The sequence below is a fragment of the Pinus tabuliformis genome, chromosome 8 (assembly GCF_031772625.1).
Source record: "Pinus tabuliformis cultivar Carrire ecotype Pingquan chromosome 8, CPIR1, whole genome shotgun sequence".
NCBI classification, from domain to species: Eukaryota; Viridiplantae; Streptophyta; class Pinopsida; order Pinales; family Pinaceae; genus Pinus; species Pinus tabuliformis.
Genome location: NC_142294.1, coordinates 1370041045 through 1370060181, shown reverse-complemented (window position 1 = coordinate 1370060181; position 19137 = coordinate 1370041045). Strand labels below are relative to the sequence as shown.

At 38.9% G+C, this 19137-nt stretch overlaps 1 protein-coding gene across 2 annotated transcripts in view; it reads right to left on the bottom strand.

The window, feature by feature from the left end:
- The window catches only part of LOC149240598 (cell division protein FtsZ homolog 1, chloroplastic-like), a 43705-nt gene extending 41052 nt beyond the window's left edge, over nucleotides 1–2653 (bottom strand). Inside the window, exon 1 of one of the 2 annotated variants that reach the window (XM_089373763.1) lies at nucleotides 1964–2653. In XM_089373763.1, the coding sequence (XP_089229889.1) occupies nucleotides 1964–2302 (339 nt within the window). In that variant the 5' untranslated portion in view covers nucleotides 2303–2653. The remainder of the gene's footprint in view (nucleotides 1–1963) is intronic. The other variant, XM_089373764.1, reaches the window with a different exon arrangement.
- Nucleotides 2654–19137: the final 16484 nt, after the last annotated feature.

Sequence of the window (19137 nt, the reverse complement as noted above, 5' to 3'; positions counted from 1 at the left end):
TAATGCCTCGCTAGTCTCTGCATCCAACTGTTGCATGAATAAATCAGGATCAACCATGTCACCATCTGAATCAGAATCACTTTCATTCTCAAACATGCTAAGTGGCACACCAACCAACCCCATATGTGTCTCATCAAGTCCCTCCTCCATACTTACCTGTGCATCATCCTCTGGATCAACATCCCATCGTGTCGTTGGTCCCTTCAAATACTCAGGTGTCTTCCTATGCTCAAGACGTAGGGCATTGTGCACAGCAACTAACTCTTCCGCTCTTCTAGAGGTAAGCTTGTTCCTCTTGATAGAGTGGATGAAGCTATATATGGACCAATTCCTCTCTGTTGCAAAGGAACTAGCAATCTGAGACAACAAACGCATAGCTAATGTTTGAGCTCTGGAGCACCATACGATTGCATCCTCCACCAACCAATCGGGTCATCTTGGGCTAGATCTAGGCAATCTACCCGAGCACCACATGCGTTGAAGGGGCCACTAAGTGATGCAAACTAAACAAAATGTCTTTGAAGTTTTGTCCCCTCCTCATTGTAGATCTTTGCAATTGCATCTAGGAAGCCATTCTTTACCTCATGATCATCAATAGGAAGCACTCTCCCATAACATTTACTTTATTTAAATTATTTTTTCTCGAATTTTTGGGAAACAAAGGAAACGTTTCCATTTTTGGGAGGAAACGACGCCCTTTGGAGTTTCCGTGCGTTTCATTTTTTGGGAGGGTCGAGAAACGACCCCTAGACGTCCCCGGAGCGCAAGGGAGCAAGGAATCGTGATTCCCAAGTGGGGAGATGCATCCCTGTGGAACACTACTAATAGTCCATGTGTTTTCATCAGCTCAAACCAATTGTATCTTCATTCTACTAAAATTTCTATTAGAGCTAAAAGGTACAAATTTCAGCTCTCATTTCCTCCAAAATGTTGGGAGAAAACTGATCTACCTCTAGAAATTGAACATCTTCTTTATTTGCATTGTTGTAAATTACTCAAAAGATCAGCGTCTACTATGTTCTTCTCAAGAATGCTTATGCTCAACGTGAATGAATTTCTCGCCACTAGTTCATTATAGGGTTTCCATCTTTGGATCACCTCCTAAGCCGCATTTTTATAACATTCAAGCATTCTGGAAGTCCATTCCGTAAGCCTCTCGTAAGGTCTTCGTTTGGAGATTATCAAGAAGGGAAACCCTAGTTTAACTAATCAAGGCAAAAAGGCACAATCTTTAAACCAGCCTTGATACTACCTCCATAAAAGAACATTGCTATACAAGAATAAAACATACTGTTCAACAGGTTTAACGCTGCGATCATATTCAACAGCATATTGGAATACATATGATCTCACAATCATCCAACACCGTATATCATTCACAATCAGGTTCCCATGAGAGTGCAACATGAGCTTTTTGAAATTATTAAATCACGCTTTCAGTTATTATTAAAAAATTACTGAATTTACACTTTCCAGCATTTCCCCAAAACTTCCTCCAACAAAATTTAGTTGAAATCCCGCGTGAGTGTGGTCCGGTGGCAAGCGGTGAGGTGGCTCAAAGCCTCCCACATGGCAGCTGCTGAGGCAAGGTGCTACGCCAAGGTGATTTTGGTGGCATGCATACACCTCTCGCTGTGCAGCAGCTTAGCCAAAGGGGCAGCTTAGTCTGGAAAGTTGTGTTTCCCAAAGTAACTTCCGAATTTTCCAAAAAAAAATGCTAAAGATCTGCTGTGAATGACATAATTGTCCGGCTGAAGAACCTAACACTAGAAGTGTGAATAATTGTTGATCCTCCAGCTTTTCAAGGGCGACCTAAAATTGCCCAAATAGACCTAGTAGCTTTTCTTTTTCGATGTGAAAGAACCATTAGCACAAATAACTACATGGGTTTTTTAAAACAGAAAAGAAAGCAACCTCTCTAAATATTTAGAATGGAAATTTCATAGAGCACAAGGAAAAGTACAAGTACATGAAGACCAGCGGCAATCATTCGATTTACAGCATTGTTCCCTCCACCGCCGATGCCCACGACCTTTATGCGAGCTGACTCCATCTGTCTGAACGGTGAATACGAGCTTCTGCACACTCTGCGTACCCTCAAACCACCTCCATTTCCAGCAACCCCGCTATGGAACAATTTCGCTCCGCCAAACTTTGAGCTCCAAGTATTTGCCGCCATGCCGCCAGAAAATGGAGCTAAACTCCAGCCGAATTGGAAAGAACTCGGAGAGGATCGAATATGATAAGAGTAAAGCCTTTCTCCTCCCACGGAAAGGATACTCGGACAGTGAAAGCATTGCATTTTGAAGATCTGGAACGTTCCACAAGCTTTTTTAGAATATTCTATGGCTGCGAGTAAATGGCAGGAGAGTTAAATTGCTCGCATTCTACACAACTGTTGACGCCATTGCTGTTGAAGTTAAAAAGCTCCGAAATGCGAGTTTACAGAGCTGTGAAGTTCTACAGCGGAGGAAATTTAAAGAGGGACTTTTGGCCGTGCGGTCCTGAGTTCGCATCCACTCGACTTCGATTGCAATTTTCTGCTTTCCGGTGTCGAAGTTTCAAAATGCACGGTTGTTTGGCCCTAGGGTTTCGATAGGAGCATCAAAAGCTTGTCATCGGATCCTGACAGCAACCAAAAGCAAAAACGACTTCAAGATAGCAAGGTTACGCTGCCTTCTTGTTTATTTTATTTTGATTGGCATTTTAAAAAATCAAAACATGATATCCGTTACTTTATCTTTCGTAAAAGAATTGTGAAATATTATAGTGAATTGTTTTTTAAAACAATGTAAATAATCTTTAAAAGAAGAGATTTTATTCTCCGTATTGAGCGTTTGTGATTCATAATGAATTAAGCAAAGGTTTTCGATAGAAATTATATAGGAGAAATTTTTGGCCGACGGGTTTCGAACCAACAAGTGTGATTCATTATCACGACCAAGATAGACTATAATTTTGTCATATAATTAGTTATTTTTTAATCAATTTAAATAATTCTTAAACAAAAATATATTTATGTAGTGAATGTAATTTTAATATGAACTAGAGCTATACCTAGAATGCAATCTCTAGGAATATTAAGAAGGGTTACTAGATCTAGGAAAATGTCAATGAATCATAAATGCTAATAAGGGTTAGTAACTCACAAAAAGATTACAATGTATATCTCAAATATCTGCGTTTTTTATCTATGCATTTTTGCATTGTCTACTACATATTGGAATCTAGTTAATTGGTAACATTATTTGATCTCATGAGAGGAATAACAGTTGATGTCCTCTCCCACACCCTTGATGTAATAGATATGGTTGTTGTTGGATAATGAGTCCTAGTTGTCGCATATTCTCCTAAATAATGAGTCCTAATAGTCACATATTCCTCCAAGCATTTCACACATAAAAGGAAGTTAACATTAAATAAGTGACTTTCATCAAATGTATATTGATTCAACTATGAATAGAAGGGATTAATGCTTCATTTAAGAATGGAGATCACTACCTATGTGCCTATTAGACGGAAAATATAATTTATACATGTCATTTTCTTATATGACTAAGCACTTTAAAAGTGAAAAAGATGACAAACGAGAGAAGAGTGAACCATTATGTGGTGATATAGCAAACTCTTTAGATTGTGAGAATAAACGATTTGAGTGGTCCATAGCTTACAAATGGTATTTTGAACTGCACCAAGAGGTCAAGCTTACTAAAAAAGTGTGGGCATCTGAAATAGCCAAAGTTGGTTACATGCTCAAAGCATTTGATTCCAATGAGTTGGTATCGTGTTATGCCAAGAGATGTGATTCCAAGCACATATTGGTCGAGGTTGAGAAAAGTGGACAAACTTCTATCATGTCGACTCTAAATGTTTTCATAAGAATGTTGTGACTTCCAAAACCGAGTAGAGTGCTTAGGTTGTTTGATGCAAATTCTTTTTATATGCTTAAGGTGGGGGAGCAAATCTTCTTAGGGATTTTCAGGTTCAACCAATTATTGCACCAGTTAATCCTAACCAAATTTATATATCCACGTTGGTTGATCCATATAAGGATTTTGTGTGGTTGTTTGTGTGCCTTGTTGTTCAGGTTTTGACTACCCATGTCCCCGTGTATATCTTGTATATTCTTTATTTCTCAATACAAATGGTGTTATTTTTTACTTAGGCCTAAATTATCTCTAATGAGATTGCTCACCAACTTTTAAACTTCACCCAAACCAAGAGGTTCTTTATGACCTCTTATCTTGTGTTTGATATAGTTTATTGTAATTTATTTAAAGGTTTGTCGTTGAGTGGCAATGTTAATTTTGATGAAGAGCCAATTCATGTTGAGCATGCGTTATATTCTTTTTACGACTATCTACACATGTTGTGTGTTGCGTTATGCGCAACAGGGGCCGGGGGTTCATACAGAGGGTGAAACCCCTATGCTCAAGGGATTTGCAGGGGGTTTAGAGACAACACCCCTGAAAAAAAAAAAAAAATAAATAAATAAATAAATAAATAAAAAATAATAATAATAATAATAATAATAAAAAATAAATAAATAAATATTAAAATAATTTATATTAATAAAATAAAAATATAATATAAGTATGATAATGATGATAATAGTAATACAAATTAAAAACAAAATAAATAATTATAATTATAATAATAAATTAGGCATTTTTTGTGTGTTAGTTTTCCACAATTTTTGGAACACATTTTTTGCCTTTAACAATTTTGTGGCACGTGTTAGTTATGCCCATGATTTTGTAGTTTCGTTTAAGGAACTATTGTTGTATTCTAATCCATGGTAAATAGGGTGGGGGTTTATGCATGCCATGTGATATATATTGTATTGCAATCTTAAACAGAATAATATATATTGAAAAATCTCATTGGTTTTCCCGATTTTGGTTTCTAGGATAAAATCTATATGTTAATGTGTGTGTTTTCTATTATATCTTTTCTATTTTATTAAGAGTTTGTTTGCAACAATTAATTCTACAAGATTAAAACCCACATTTGGTATCAGAACAATTTTAGTTTCAAGAGGATGTTTTGTAACTAAGGGGCTTGGCTCAAGGCTATTGTAGACTTTGTTACAGTGGGAGATCTATGGAAGTGATTGTTGTGGTGAAAAAAATGGCGAGCAATTCAAAGATAGAGATCGAGAAATTTTCTAAGAATTTTTTTTAGCTATGGAAGTTAAAAATGGAAGATTTGTTGGTGGACAAATATCAATGGATCGGTGTGGATCTGAGTTTTATATCGATGGGGATGTCAACAAAATATTGGAGCAAATTGGATCGAAAAGTGAAGAGCACAATACAATTATGTTTCTCATATTCAATGTTATTGAATGTTTCGAGGGAAGCTACAACAAAGGCTTTGTTGAACAAGCTAGGGGCTTTGTACCAAGTGAAAGTCCTTGGTGAACAAATTGTTTTTACAAAAAAAGTTGTATAACTTGAGGGTGAAGGATGGAGACTCGATGACACTTTAATATTGTGGTGGGATAACTATTATATGTTGATATTGTGATTTCAGATGAAGATAAGTGTATCAGTTTGTTGTGTTCTTTACTAGACTTGTGGGATAGTCTAGTTGTTTCCATAGGTAGTAATGTAATTACCTTAAGTTTCAATCAAATAGTCTCATCCTTCTTATCAAAGGAGATGAGATGGAAAAGCACGGAAAGTCATAGCACATATGTCTTGTATATAAGAGAACACTCCAATAATAGATAAAAATAAGTCCTTTAGTGGGAGATTTAAATCTAGAGAAAGATCTAAATCTCTACGAAAAATTGTTAAGGTGTGTTAGAGATGTGGAAAAGAATGACATTACAAGAACGATTGTAGATCTAAAATTCTTGAGAAAGGGAAGGGATCTAAATATGCTCCTTTTGCATAAGCAAAAACATCCTCAAATGAAGAAGGGGATACATACTTGGCTTCTTCAAGTTTACCTGTATATCATAAGTCATGGTTGGCTGACTAAGGTGCACCCTTTCATATGACTCCTCACAGGAAGTGGTTTTGCAAGTATGATCAGGTGCTCAGTATTTAGCTCAAAAATAAAAGTTCTCATAATTGCTCGAAACCTGAAATATTGCGTCTGTCTCGATGAAACAATCCCAACGCAACTCGTTTCACTCAAAACGGAGTTCGTATGAGGAAGATATCGCGTTTTGTCCGCTTTGCCAAACAGAGGAATTTTTGAAGGAAAAAAAGGTACAGTCATTGCACAGTCAGTAGTCCATACTGCTGACGTGACAAGGGAATGGTCAAGTCAACGAGATGGTCAACATTCAATCAGTACTTGCCAAGTGGCGCAATTCTATTGGTTTGCAGGTGCGGTGACGTGCCTCGTTTTTATTGGTTTATGGTGGACCAATGAGGAGGGGACAAGTGGCAAGCCTAGAGGTTGCCACGTGTCCCTCCCCAAAGGATGGTGGAAATTGGCATGCAATGTAAAATTTTGGGTAGGTCGGCGGAGTCAAACCCGCGACCTCGCCCCAACAAACTCGACGACATATTGTTATACCACCGCATTGGATCTTAACCTACAACGGTCACCACGTATATTTGTTATGTTAACAATTTACGGTTGGGGGTTAGGAGGGAGCCAACCCCCTCCCATGTGAACACTCCATCCGGCGGCTACGATTAACGGTTAACCACAAACCACAACATAAAACCATAACCGCGACATTTTATGCCACCATGTGACCTACCACGGAAACCGTCGGTTAATAGTTAGCCTAAAACGCGCCATAAAACGTGCTTAAAGTGCTAATCCAGATTAGCGTTAATTAATCCAAGTTTATCCATTTAATTAATGTGGGATTAGTTCAGCGGCATTTTTGGCGGTCCAATAAATTCGGGGATTCCTCCAATTTTGGTGGAACTAACTAGAGTTCCTCTAATTTTAGTGGAGGTTTACTAGGAGAAACAATTTTGGTCATAACTTTTGCAAATTTTGACCAAATTGGGATCAGGAAAAGGTGTTCCTAGGTGATTTTGATGTTCTGAGCACATTGAAGCAGGTTTCAGGAGCAGTACTTCCAAAAATGCTCTTGTAAACGTTAATTTAAAAACAATGTTTAAAAGGATACATATAGGATGGTTCATGGAGCATTGGTATTGATAAGGGGAGTTGAGATTGGAACTTTCTATAATCTATTAGGAAACATTATTAGTGATGGGTGCAACAATTCCATTGTCCCTTGAGGTGGAGTAAAAGAAGGAAAAACTCTTACAGCCTTTGAAGAAAGAACTGTGTTGTGGCATCAAAGACTAGGACATATCAAAGAAAAGTATGTTCGAGTATTGCAAAGTAATGGTATGGTAGAAGGTTTGTTTAATTTCTCTTTAGATTTTTATTTCCATGAACATTATTTATATGGAAACCAGAATCAGGTAAGATTATCCTTTGGTGCTATGAGGTTATAGGGAATATTACAGTTGGTGCACATTGATGTGTTTGGACCTATGTCGGTTCCATCACTAAGAAAATCTATGTATTATGTCTCATATATAGATGATTTCTCAAGGAATACATGGACTTATTTCCTTGGGAAGAAATCTAAAGTCTTTGACAAATTCAAAGAATATTACAGTTGGTGCACGTTGATGTGTTTAGACCTATATTGGTTCCATCACTAAGAAAATCTATGTATTATGTCTCATATATAGATGACTTCTCAAGGAATACATGGACTTATTTCCTCGGGAAGAAATCTAAAGTCTTTGACAAATTCAAAGAGTTTAAGTGCCTTAGGAAAATCAAACAGAGAAGAAAATTAAGGTGTTGAGGAAAAATAATCGTAGATGATTTTTTGGAAATTAATTCTAAGATTTATGTAGAAGTCCAGTATAGCAAGGAAAAAGTCTACTTCATACACTTCATAGCAAAATGGGGTTACATAAAGGATGAATGAGATATTGATGGAGAAACCAAGGAGCATGCTGAGTTGTGCCAAGTTAAGTATAGGAATTATGGGCAAAGGTAGTGGACACTACATGTTATATGTTAAATAAATCACACTCATTAGTATTGGATGACAGGAGTCCACATGAGGTATGGAGTCATAAGAAACTCTCTCTTAAACATCTCAGGGTATTTGGTTGTGATGCCTGTGTGCAGGTTCAAAAGAATAATAGGAGTAAGCTTGATAAGAAAGTTGAAAAGTGTAACTTTCTTGGATATAAAGATGGTTTGGAAAGTTATAAGCTTTGGAACCCATAAACTAAGAAGGTTGTGTATAGGAGATATGTTGTATTTAGAGAAATCAAAGATGTTGTCAAATGTGAAGTCCTAACTAGGGAGAAAGAACTAGAGAAGATAAAGTTTGAATTGGAGGATAATGAATTAGACTCTATTGAATAACGGGAATAAGATGAAGAAGAACCACAAACTCCACCACTGAGGAGATCAGTTTGGAATAGAAGGCAGCTTGAAAGGTTCGAATTGTAATTGCCCTAGTCAAAATTCCATGTAATAAAAGTTAATAAAGGAAAAATAATAACCAAGATCATGGGACATGTATTCCAAGTTGAGTGTTGGGTAAAACATCCTAGTGTGGGTGTTCATTTGGTTTATTATGGCTAAGGAAAATGGCAAAGGCAATGGTAAAGGCTTTGGGAAGGCATGAGGCATTAATTGGCATTTTATTTATGAAAATAATGGAAATTAGGAGAAAAGGAAGGTGAAAGGTTACAGGTTGCGTGTGAGGAGGGAAATGAAGGAAAATAATGGAAAATTGAAGAAAATAGAGGCTTCATTAATAAAAAGGCTTTTGAGGATTAGTTGGTACCTTTTGTCAGTTTAGTTTTGGAACTCTCTCTCACTCACTCTTGGACACTTAGAGCATTATTGGAGCATTCTAGCATTGGATCAAGAAAAGCAAAGGAAGGACAAAGAAGGCAAAGGGAAGTAATGATCAAGCAAGAAAGAGCAAGATCAAGCAACTACAACAGGATTACTTGCAGGTATCGATTTGCATGTGTGATTTCCTTGCTAGATTGGCATGCATGGTACAGCATGTGAGTATATCGTTCTCTTGTTGCCAATGGCATGGGTTTTGCTAGGTGTGACAGTGATTTTCAGCCTTACCTTGTCATTTCCGGATAACCATGGTGTGATGGGTTCTCTTTTATTTGGTTAAGTTGGATTGCCGAATGATTTTGAAACTGAGTAAGGTGGTCTTTGAAGAAGAACACAAGGCCTAGGAATCCTTAGATCAGAGAAGTTGGGAATGCAGTAAAGTTAGATTTTGTGTACCTTGATGGGCCTAGGAATCGTTGATTAGTGAATGGCAGGATATATGGTAAATCCTAGAGGTGGGTGCCCTCGATCAGACATAGGAATCCTCGACCGATGAATGGAGGGATATACAGTAAGTCCTAGAGGGTGGAGTCTCGATTAGGCCTAGGAATCCTCGACCTGTGAATGGTGGGATATAAAGTAAATCCTAGAGGCTAGGAGGTAGACAAATTCTTCACAGTGTAGGTGGAGAAATCCAGTGGCATCCATGCTTGTTTAGGGCCTAGTGATCCAATGAGGATTGCGATAAACCCTGAGGAAACTTGGATTGGTTTTGTTGTGAGTCCCACATTCATGCTTGGAATATGGCACGGGGGTGATTAGTGAAAGAAATATTTGGTTCAGCCAATTTATGGTCGGGTGGTTCGTGCAAGTCTCGGACCTGGTTGGCTTATGCATTCATTAATAAGAGCTCTTTCTCCTTGGTATTTCATGAGTACATATATTGGTTCATATGTGATTCTTATGATTGTTATATCCTTGTTATTTTTGTTGCTTATATGTTGGTTATGAGTATGTTTATGACAGACTTGATGTGTGCCTCTCATCATGTTTTGATTTGCAAATGAATGTGCAAGGAATATATGACCTAATAAATGGTAATGCAACTATTGTAATAGAGCAACAATGCTTCCTTATGAATCTCAGATAAGTATGAGACCCCTATGTTCAGATATGTAATTATGACCTGTAGATTACATATTTGTGACATGTTTGATGAAATGTTTGTCATGGCTAGTAGGGGTCAGATCTAATACTTGCACCAATGATTGCATTAGTACACTTATTCCATTGTTATTTATCATTTCTGAATTTTCATGAAGTTTTGGGTAGTGGCATGAGTCCTAGCCCTAAAAAGGTGACACATAATTCGGGGTTGCTGGCTCAGAACTGGCTGAAAAAGTCCACATTTGTAGTGATATACTTTGATGGCATCCTGATCTTCAATCATAGTTGGGAAGAGCACCTCCACCAAAGCCGACACGTTCTCCGAACATTGCGGCCACATAAGCTATGTGCCAATTTGGAGAAATGCACTTTTGGCATGACCGAAGTTGAGTATCTGGGATACATTATTGAAGAAGGTGGGGTGCATGTGGATCCCACCAAGATCCAAGTAATTCGAGATTGGTCAGCCCCAACCACTCCGACAGAGCTTCATAGCTTTCTGGGTCTTGCCAATTTCTACTGCAGGTTCGTGTTGGGGTTCTTTCATATCACTTAGCCCTTAAGTCAAGTCACCAAGGAAGGAGTGAAAGCAAAATTATTTTGGTCTGAATGTCAACAGAAGGTATTCACAAAGTTGAAACATCGCCTCTGCTTTGCACCAGTGCTCACATTACCGGACTTGCAACAACCATTTGAGATCGAGATAGATGCCTCTAATTATGCTATTGGGACAGTTCTTTCTCAACAGGGGCATCCAATGGCATATCACAGTGAGACACTTTTAGACATAGTCCGAAATTATTCCACTTATGACAAATAAATGTATTCCATTGTGCAGGCTTGCCGACAATGGAAGCATTACATTTTGGGGAAGGAAACGGTCATCAACACAGACCATCGACCCCTGTAGTTCATACAGATGTAAGGGAAGTTGCAAAATGATCACCATTAGAAGTGGTCAACATACCTGAAACAGTTCCATTTGAATATCAAGTACAAAAAGGGAAACACCAATAATGTTGCAGACTACCTCAACCGACCACCGATCATGGCGTTAACCACCGTGCTCAACTCTTGTGGGCACAAGACTTTTGATTGGCCACTTCTATACAAAAGTGACCTAGAATTCAGACACACATACCAAATGCTCTTGGAGGGTCACCAAGTTCCTGATTTTCACCTCCAAGATGCCCTGTTATGCCACCTGGGACACCTTTGTGTTCCTTCAAGTGAGCGTGCTAAGATGATTTGGGAAGCGCATTATAGTTGGGTTGTTGGGAATTTTGAGGTCGAGAAAATGGTGGCAATACTGCAAAAGTATTTCTATTGTCTGAATCTTCGACACGATGTCAGGAAGTACATCAGATCCTACAATGACTATGCCATTGCCAAACCGACCATCAATAAGCAAGGCTTCTATACTCCGCTGCCTACCCCTAGTCGACCTTGGGAATCCATCTCGATGGATTACATGTTGGGCCTTCCTTATACTAAGAATGGCAATGACTGTGTTTTTTTGGTCGTCGACAGATTCTCGAAGATGGCTATTATGTTGGCCTGCAAGAAGAATATCACAACAGAAGCCACTGCTAAACTATTCTTTGAACGAGTGTGGGTACAATTTGGGATCCCATAGTCTATCATCTGAGATCGGGATAACAGGTTCCTCAGTACATTTGGTCTAGTCTTTGGTCGATGCTGGACACCAAGTTCACTAAGTCCACAAATTTCCATCCCTAAATTGATGTCTAGATAGAGGTCATCAATAGGATGTTTGCACACATTCTGCGCATGTACAACTCAAAGCATCCACGTACATGGGATGAGAGCCTCCCCTATGTCCAACACAACCCTAATAGGGCTCTCCACAACTCGACTAGCCACAACCATTTTCATGTGGGCTTGGGATTCCAACCACTATGTCCTATTGATGTGGCCATACCATTTGCAGCTACTTAGGCAAATTCCGCTCATGTCCAGTTCGAAGCTGATGTCAGACCAAGAGGTAACTCCTCAAATCAAATCATGTTATTCATTCAGGTTGTTCATTATTATATACAAGAGGGAGTGATTGTTCAGTTCATCTCCTGATGACTCTCCATCTTCTCTATTATTTATTTACACTAATTACAGTTGTTCACCCAATCCCTATGATTAGGTGTCAACATTCCCCCCCTTAATCTGAAGGGATGTTGGTGAGTCCAAGCATCGTTCTGAATCTTTCAAGCTTTTCTCTTCCAAGCGCTTTGGTGAAGATGTCTGCAATTTGCTCATTAGTGGAACAATGGCAGAGATGGATTGTTTTAGCCTCAACATGATGTCGAATCAGATGATATTTAGTATTGATGTGCTTCGTTCGATCATGGAACTTTGGGTTCTCGGCCAAATTTATTGCCGAGGTATTGTCAATCATGAGTGGAGTCGATTGTACTTGTTTTAGATGCAAATCTTTAAGAATTTTCCTGAGCCACACAATTTCTTTTGTTGCCTCAGTTGCTGCCACATATTCTGCCTCTGTTGTGGAATCTGCTGGAATTGATTGTTTGCGTGATCTCCAGGAGGCAGCTCCTGATCCAAGACTCATAGCATAAACTAAAGTAGATCCCCCAGTTTCTTTGTCTCCAGCGAAGTCTGAATCAGATTATCCAATCAAGCTGAAGTCGCCCACCTGTGTATACTGAATTCCAAAGTCTTGAGTTCCCTTCAAGTACTTTAGAACTCTTTTTGCACTAGACCAATGTCCCTCACAAGGCTTTTGCATAAACCTAGAGAGGGTTCCAACAACAAACGAAATGTCTGGTCTGGTAGTAGTTAGTTAGTTCAGACTTCCTACAAGCTGTCTATACTTTGTTGCATCCTCAAATTCTTTTCCTTCAATGGATGTGAGCTTTAAGTTTTGTTCCATTGGAGTAGTCAGAGGATTGCATTCAGTCATGCCAAACTTGTTCAACAGATCTCCAATGTACTTCTTTTGAGAAAGGAATATGGACTTCAGATGTTGAGTTACTTCAATACCAAGATAGTAATGGCCCAAATCAGTCATTTCAAAACCTTTCCTCAATTAATTCTTTATGGATGCAATGTAGCTCCCATTGTTCCCTGTCATCAAAAGATCATCTACATATACCACAAGATATACAATTGTTTTGCCAACCTTCTTGACAAACAAAGTTGCATCATCAAGATCATAATGTTTGAAATTGAGTTTCAGAATATGCTCAGTTAGTTTTTCATACAAGGATTTCACAAGTTTGCATAATTTATGTTCATGTCCTTTCACAAAAAATCCTTCAGGCTGGGACATAAAAACATTCTCTTTTAGATATCCATTCAAGAAAGCAGTTTTTACATCCATTTGATGGACTTTCCAACCATTCTGAGCTGCTAGGGCAAAGAGTGCCCGGATGGTAGCCCATTTTGCTGTGGGGGAAAAGTCTCCTCATAATCGACCCATTCCTTCTGTGCAAAACCTTTTTCCACAAGCCTAGCTTTATGCTTGTCAAGTGAGCCATCAACTTTATACTTGTTCTTGTAGACCCACTTGTAGCCAATTGGTTTGGTTCCCAATGGAGGATCAACCAGGTTCAAAGTGCCACTCTTTATCAGGGAATCATACTCCTTTTGCATCGCTTCTTTCGATTCATCATGAGAAGCAGCTTATTTGAAGGAAGTTGGTTCAAAATATGTAGACAAATTCATTTCACAATCATAAGAAACATCCATATCAACAGGTGAATCAGATTCATCTACATCACCTGCATTTTGTCGGTTTGAATTTCTAGTTCCTGTCTTTCCAACCTCATTAGGATGAACACTTTCAAGTGTCTTTGTCAGCCACTTTGGGGGACATTTCTCATATGGTCTAGGTTGCTCCGTTGATTGAGTTGGGGCTGAATCAAGATTGAGTCTCCCAATTCTGTCAATCACATCACTCAAAGTATCATCCGTTGTTGGAGTTTCATGCAGGGGAGAGAGTGCTTCAGAAGAAGATTCCACAGGCTAATCTAGTATAGGAATCCCCCCTTCAAGATTTGGAATCTGATTATCAAATTCTTGAAATTATTTTGCATTTGCGAATCTATCCAAGCGATCAAGTTGCCGCTCAACAACATTATCAGTGTTGGATGATTCAAGAAAGATTACATCTCTAGATACAACAAACTTTTTATTGACTTCATCATAGAGACGATATGCTTTAGAGGTGTTGGAATACCCCAGGAAAATACACTTACGACTTCTTGCACCAAGTTTGTTTCTATGTACCTTTGGTATCAAGGCATAACATGTGGAACCAAAGAACCTGAGATGCTTTACCGAAGGAATGTGCCCATACCACATTTCATAAGGAGTCTTGTTTCTAATAGTATTAGATGGACATCTATTCTTTACATATACAACACATAAAACTACATCAACCCAAAACATCAATTTTACATTTTTGAAAAACATCATGGAGTGTACCATATTTAAGATTGTCCTATTCATTCTTTCAGCAACTCCGTTTTGTTGGGGATTATAAGGCACAGTTGTTTGATGTTTGATCCCATGTTGGCGAAGATAGTTTTCAAATTCATTTGAAGTGTATTCTTTTCCATTATCAGTGTGAATAGAGCTAATATGAGATTGTGCATCATTTTCAATCCATGTATGAAAGTTCTTGAATGTTTTTGAAAATAATCAGATTTGTTCTTTAATAAATAAACCCAACACATTCTGGTGTAGTCATCAATAAATTTCATCATATATTTATTTCCATTTGCAGAAGGAACAGACTTTGGACCACATAAATCTGACTGAATGAGTTCAAGTTTTCTATGTGCTCTTAAATGTGAATCATGAAAATACTGTTTGTTATGCTTTCCTAGAATGAAAGCATCACATTGCTTAAGTTTCCTAGGAATTGTAGGCAAACCAGTAACACCATTTTTCTTCAACAAGTGGAGGCTATCATAGTTCAAGTGTCCAAATCTAGCATGCCATAATAAACTTGATGGAAATGTACCTTCTTCATAATGAGAATTGTATGAGAGATTTTGTGCATGAGCAGAAGTACCCTACAGCTTGAGAAGCCTTTCTTCTTCTATACCTGTCATGACAAGTGAGTGGTCTGATGTTTTTCTTACCTCAAGCTTGCCATCAAACATATGAATGGAGTGTCCTTGCTGGCGGATGTGGACCAAGGACAACAAGTTTCTCCTCAGCTGTGGGAGATATAGAACATGATGCAGAAGAAAGTTTGGAAGACCAGGCAATTTAAGCCTGATTATTCCAAGCCCTGATGGCTTGAGTTTTGATTTATTTGCAAAGTATACTGCTCCATCAATATTTTCAGTAAAGTCTTCAAAAAAATCTCTTCTAAAAGTCATGTGGCAAGTTGCTCCTGAATCAAGCAACCAATCATTTTTCCAAGAAGCAAGTGAAGCATTAAATAAGCCTTCATTTACTCCAATATTATAGTGTGCCACAACATAGTGAGCGGATTCAGGTGCTTTACCTTTCTCTTTGTCATTAGTTTTACCTTTGGGTTGGTTTCTTTCCTGCTCAATTATGTCCCAAGGTAGCTTGCATGTGGATGCATCATGTGATCCATCTCTTTTGCAGCGTATGCAGTGCAAATCTGACTTTTCTCCTTGAGAGTGTCTGCTCCCCCTGCCTCTGAAATTTCTTCCTCTTCCTCTTCGACCACCTCTTCCTCTGGAAGAATCTTGAGCAAGATTATTTTCTCTATGAGCAAGGCACACAGCCTCTTCAGAAGACTCAGGAGCTGTCTTATTACCAAAATCTTTCTCTCTTTCAACAAATTTTTTCACAAGGGAGTCAAACATAATATCTTTGAGGTTTCCATTTGCTTGCAATGAATCAAGATAATTTGAGTAAGTGGGATAAAGTGCCTTGAGAAAAGCTATTAGAGGAATATCCAGTTCAACATTAGTGACTTTGATATCATGCATTATAGATTTTACTTTTAATGCAAGAGCAAGATTATCATTATTTTGTAATTCAAGGGTGAAGAGTTAATCATGAGTTGAACAACGTCAAGTGCAAAGTGTGAGTCATAGAGTTCCTTCAGTTTTTGTAAGGCTTCAAAAGCATTTGAAAATGGCGAAATATGGCGACTCACCTCTTCATTTATTGATGCTGCAATCAATGCATAAGCCTTGTTGTTCTTATTTTCCCAAATGGTGAATTCCTTGTCTGAAGTAGGCTATTCTGGCTCTTTGTCTTCGTTTCCAACACACACTCCTTTCCACAGCTCATTAAAAATGAGAGTGTGTTTGATTTTCCGTGACCATTTTGGATAGTTTTCCTTGCCGGTGAGAACCACTCCCACAATAGATATCAATGAATGCATTTTAAAAATCTGTGTATTGTAAAAATACTTCTACTGCCAATGTTATAAAAAAAATTGCACCTCTAGTGTTAAAAAAATGCAGTTCTAGTGTAAAATTGGGAAGAAAAAAAAATTCACTTTGATATATAGGATAGAGGTATTTTATGGGGGAGGTGGTTTATGGGGAAGGGTTTATATGTGGGGGAGGTAACATATGGGGAGTATTTAATACCAAAAAAATTCGAAAGGTCATGGAGTTCCTTTAGCATAGTAGGCAGTAGATATTTTATAACAATGAGGCGCAACTAGCGAGGAGGGCGTAGAGAAACAGGCAGCAATAGCATTGGAGCTATGGGCTCAATTGAAAAAGTAATGGTGACAGGCGCAGTGTATGGACTTGCATAGGCCACCAGAGTTGCTGGACAGCGTGGGAGCGATGGTATAAGGAGGAGAAACACAGCGTGGGAGGAGGAGCAACGCAGTGTGGGAGGAGGGGCATGTATGGTCCGAGGAGCAGCGATCCCACGCAGGGATCTTTGAGATTGTATCAGGCTGATTTCCCCAGGCAACGAGCTATTGAGCCACTTTTTTTCATGTTGAGAATCATGAAGCCCTACGTAGAAATTGTTGGGAAGCGAGTTAGATATCGCGTTGATGGTTCCAAGATAATGAAGATCTATCTGGATCCTGAGGAGCGCAATAACACAGAGTACAAGTTGGAGACCTTTGGGGGAGTTTACAGAAAACTATGTGGAAAATATGTCAGTTATCTGAGTGGGCCGCGGGGTTTAGAAGGCCTACGGACCTGGTAGGCTTGATGGTTGTGGAGGGTGCCAGAATCAACAAAATAATAGTGAGTCGCAGGGGATATGAGAGAGATGTCAGTCTGCAAAGGATTCAAAACATAGGCAGAATAGGCAGAATAGGAGTTACAAATTAAAGAGGGAAGCCAAAAATGGCGTTGGCTCTGATACCATGTCAGACCAGGAGGTAACTCCTCAAATCAAATCATATTATTCATTCAGGTTGTTCATTATTATATACAAGAGGGAGTGACTATTCAATTCATCTCCCGATGACTCTCCATATTCTCTATTATTTATTTACAGTAATTACAGTTGTTCATCCAATCCCTATGATTAGGTGTCAACAGTTGATAAGGCAAACAACTTCATTGAGCACATCCAAAACATCAGGTCCACAACATTCTAGAGAAATCAAATGGGAAGTAGAAGTAGCGACATGATCATCATCAGGTGCCACACAAGTTTTAGATGGGTGAAAAAGTCTGGTTTCATTTGCAGAAGGAACACTTTACTGGAGCCTATCAGAAACTCAAACCACTCCGATATGGTCCTTACACCATTACCAAGGCTGTGGGAGACAATGCATTTGAGCTCAACATTTCCCCATTCCTTGGCCTACACCTAGTATTCAATGTGGACCGGCTTCGACCATACTTCCCACCATTGCTGGACACATTATACATTGCAGAAGATCTCACACCTATAGAGTTAAATCCAGACTGCATGGAAAGAGCCATAATTGCTTAGATAATGGACACATAGATCAAGAACATGCGACAACAAAGGATCCAACTATATCAAGTTGTTAAAGCAATCCAACTCCTTTACAAGGGCAAGTGGCTCACCAGGGACTGAGTTCAACAGAAGTTTCCTCTCTCATGGAGGAACTCAACGCAATGGGGACCATTGCTTCCTAAGGGGGGAGGAATGATCCAGGTGGATATTGGTGGCCACCTGCCTATTCCACTTGGACTCCCACAATTATTTCTTTCATTTTTTTTTTAGTTTCCTTATTTGTAGCACAATTTACTATTTTTGGCAGTTTTTCTGGTCCTGAACTTCCAGAGCCATTTTGAGGCCCTAAACGACGTTTTTTTTTGGGAAAAATGGAGCCAACATGGGTTATTGTTCAATGTTGGCCATTCAAAAGTTGTAGTCCTCTGATAGATATTTCTAGCGACGTATTGTGCGCATTAAACGAAGATCGTATGCCAAAGTTATTACCCCCGGAAGTTGATGTACCAATTTAAAATGGGGCCCATAGTTTGGCGCTTCATCTCCTATGTTAGGATATTCCAACACATAGGAAATAGTTAAGTACAACTTGGTCTAGTATAGAGTTAGGTATAGAGTTAGGTAAAGTGTGTTTCTTTACTATGTACATGTTGTAACTTACAATCCGACGGTCACGATATGTAGTGATCCGACGATTCATTCTCTCCTCGGTATTACCGACACTTGATTCGTGGCTTAACACCCGATTGGTCCATGATCTCTATTTAAAGAGCATGGAGGGTCATTTGTAGGGTAATCCGTCTATGAGAGAAGCATATGTAAATTTTCATTCTTTTATTAATAAATTGCCTGAAGTGGCCGCGTTGGCTCAGGCCGTGGATTGTTTCCCTCTTTGAGGGTTTTAACCACGTCAAAAGTACTGGTGTATTGATCTGCGATCTGTTTGTGAGAGGTGTCCTTTGGTGTTCTGTCTAAGGAACTTACCCTGTAAATTCCTACATGGTATCAGAGCTATTTGAGGGCCGCGTCCGTTGGTGATCCAAATATGAAGCCAGTAGAACTGCATCCGACAACCGTTTCCTAGATCTACTGTTTCTGACTGCTTTCGGGCCGAGAGGACTGCTCTGTTGTGTTGGGAGCATCTGTTCCAATGAGGAACCCCTTTTGTTTCACGCGAAAAGGTTTCCGGTAGCCCTAGTTGCGTCATTTTTAAGATCTGGAGGTATACAGTGTTTATTTGCAGTTTATAGTCATTTTCTCTCTGTTTATTTCGGTTTTCAG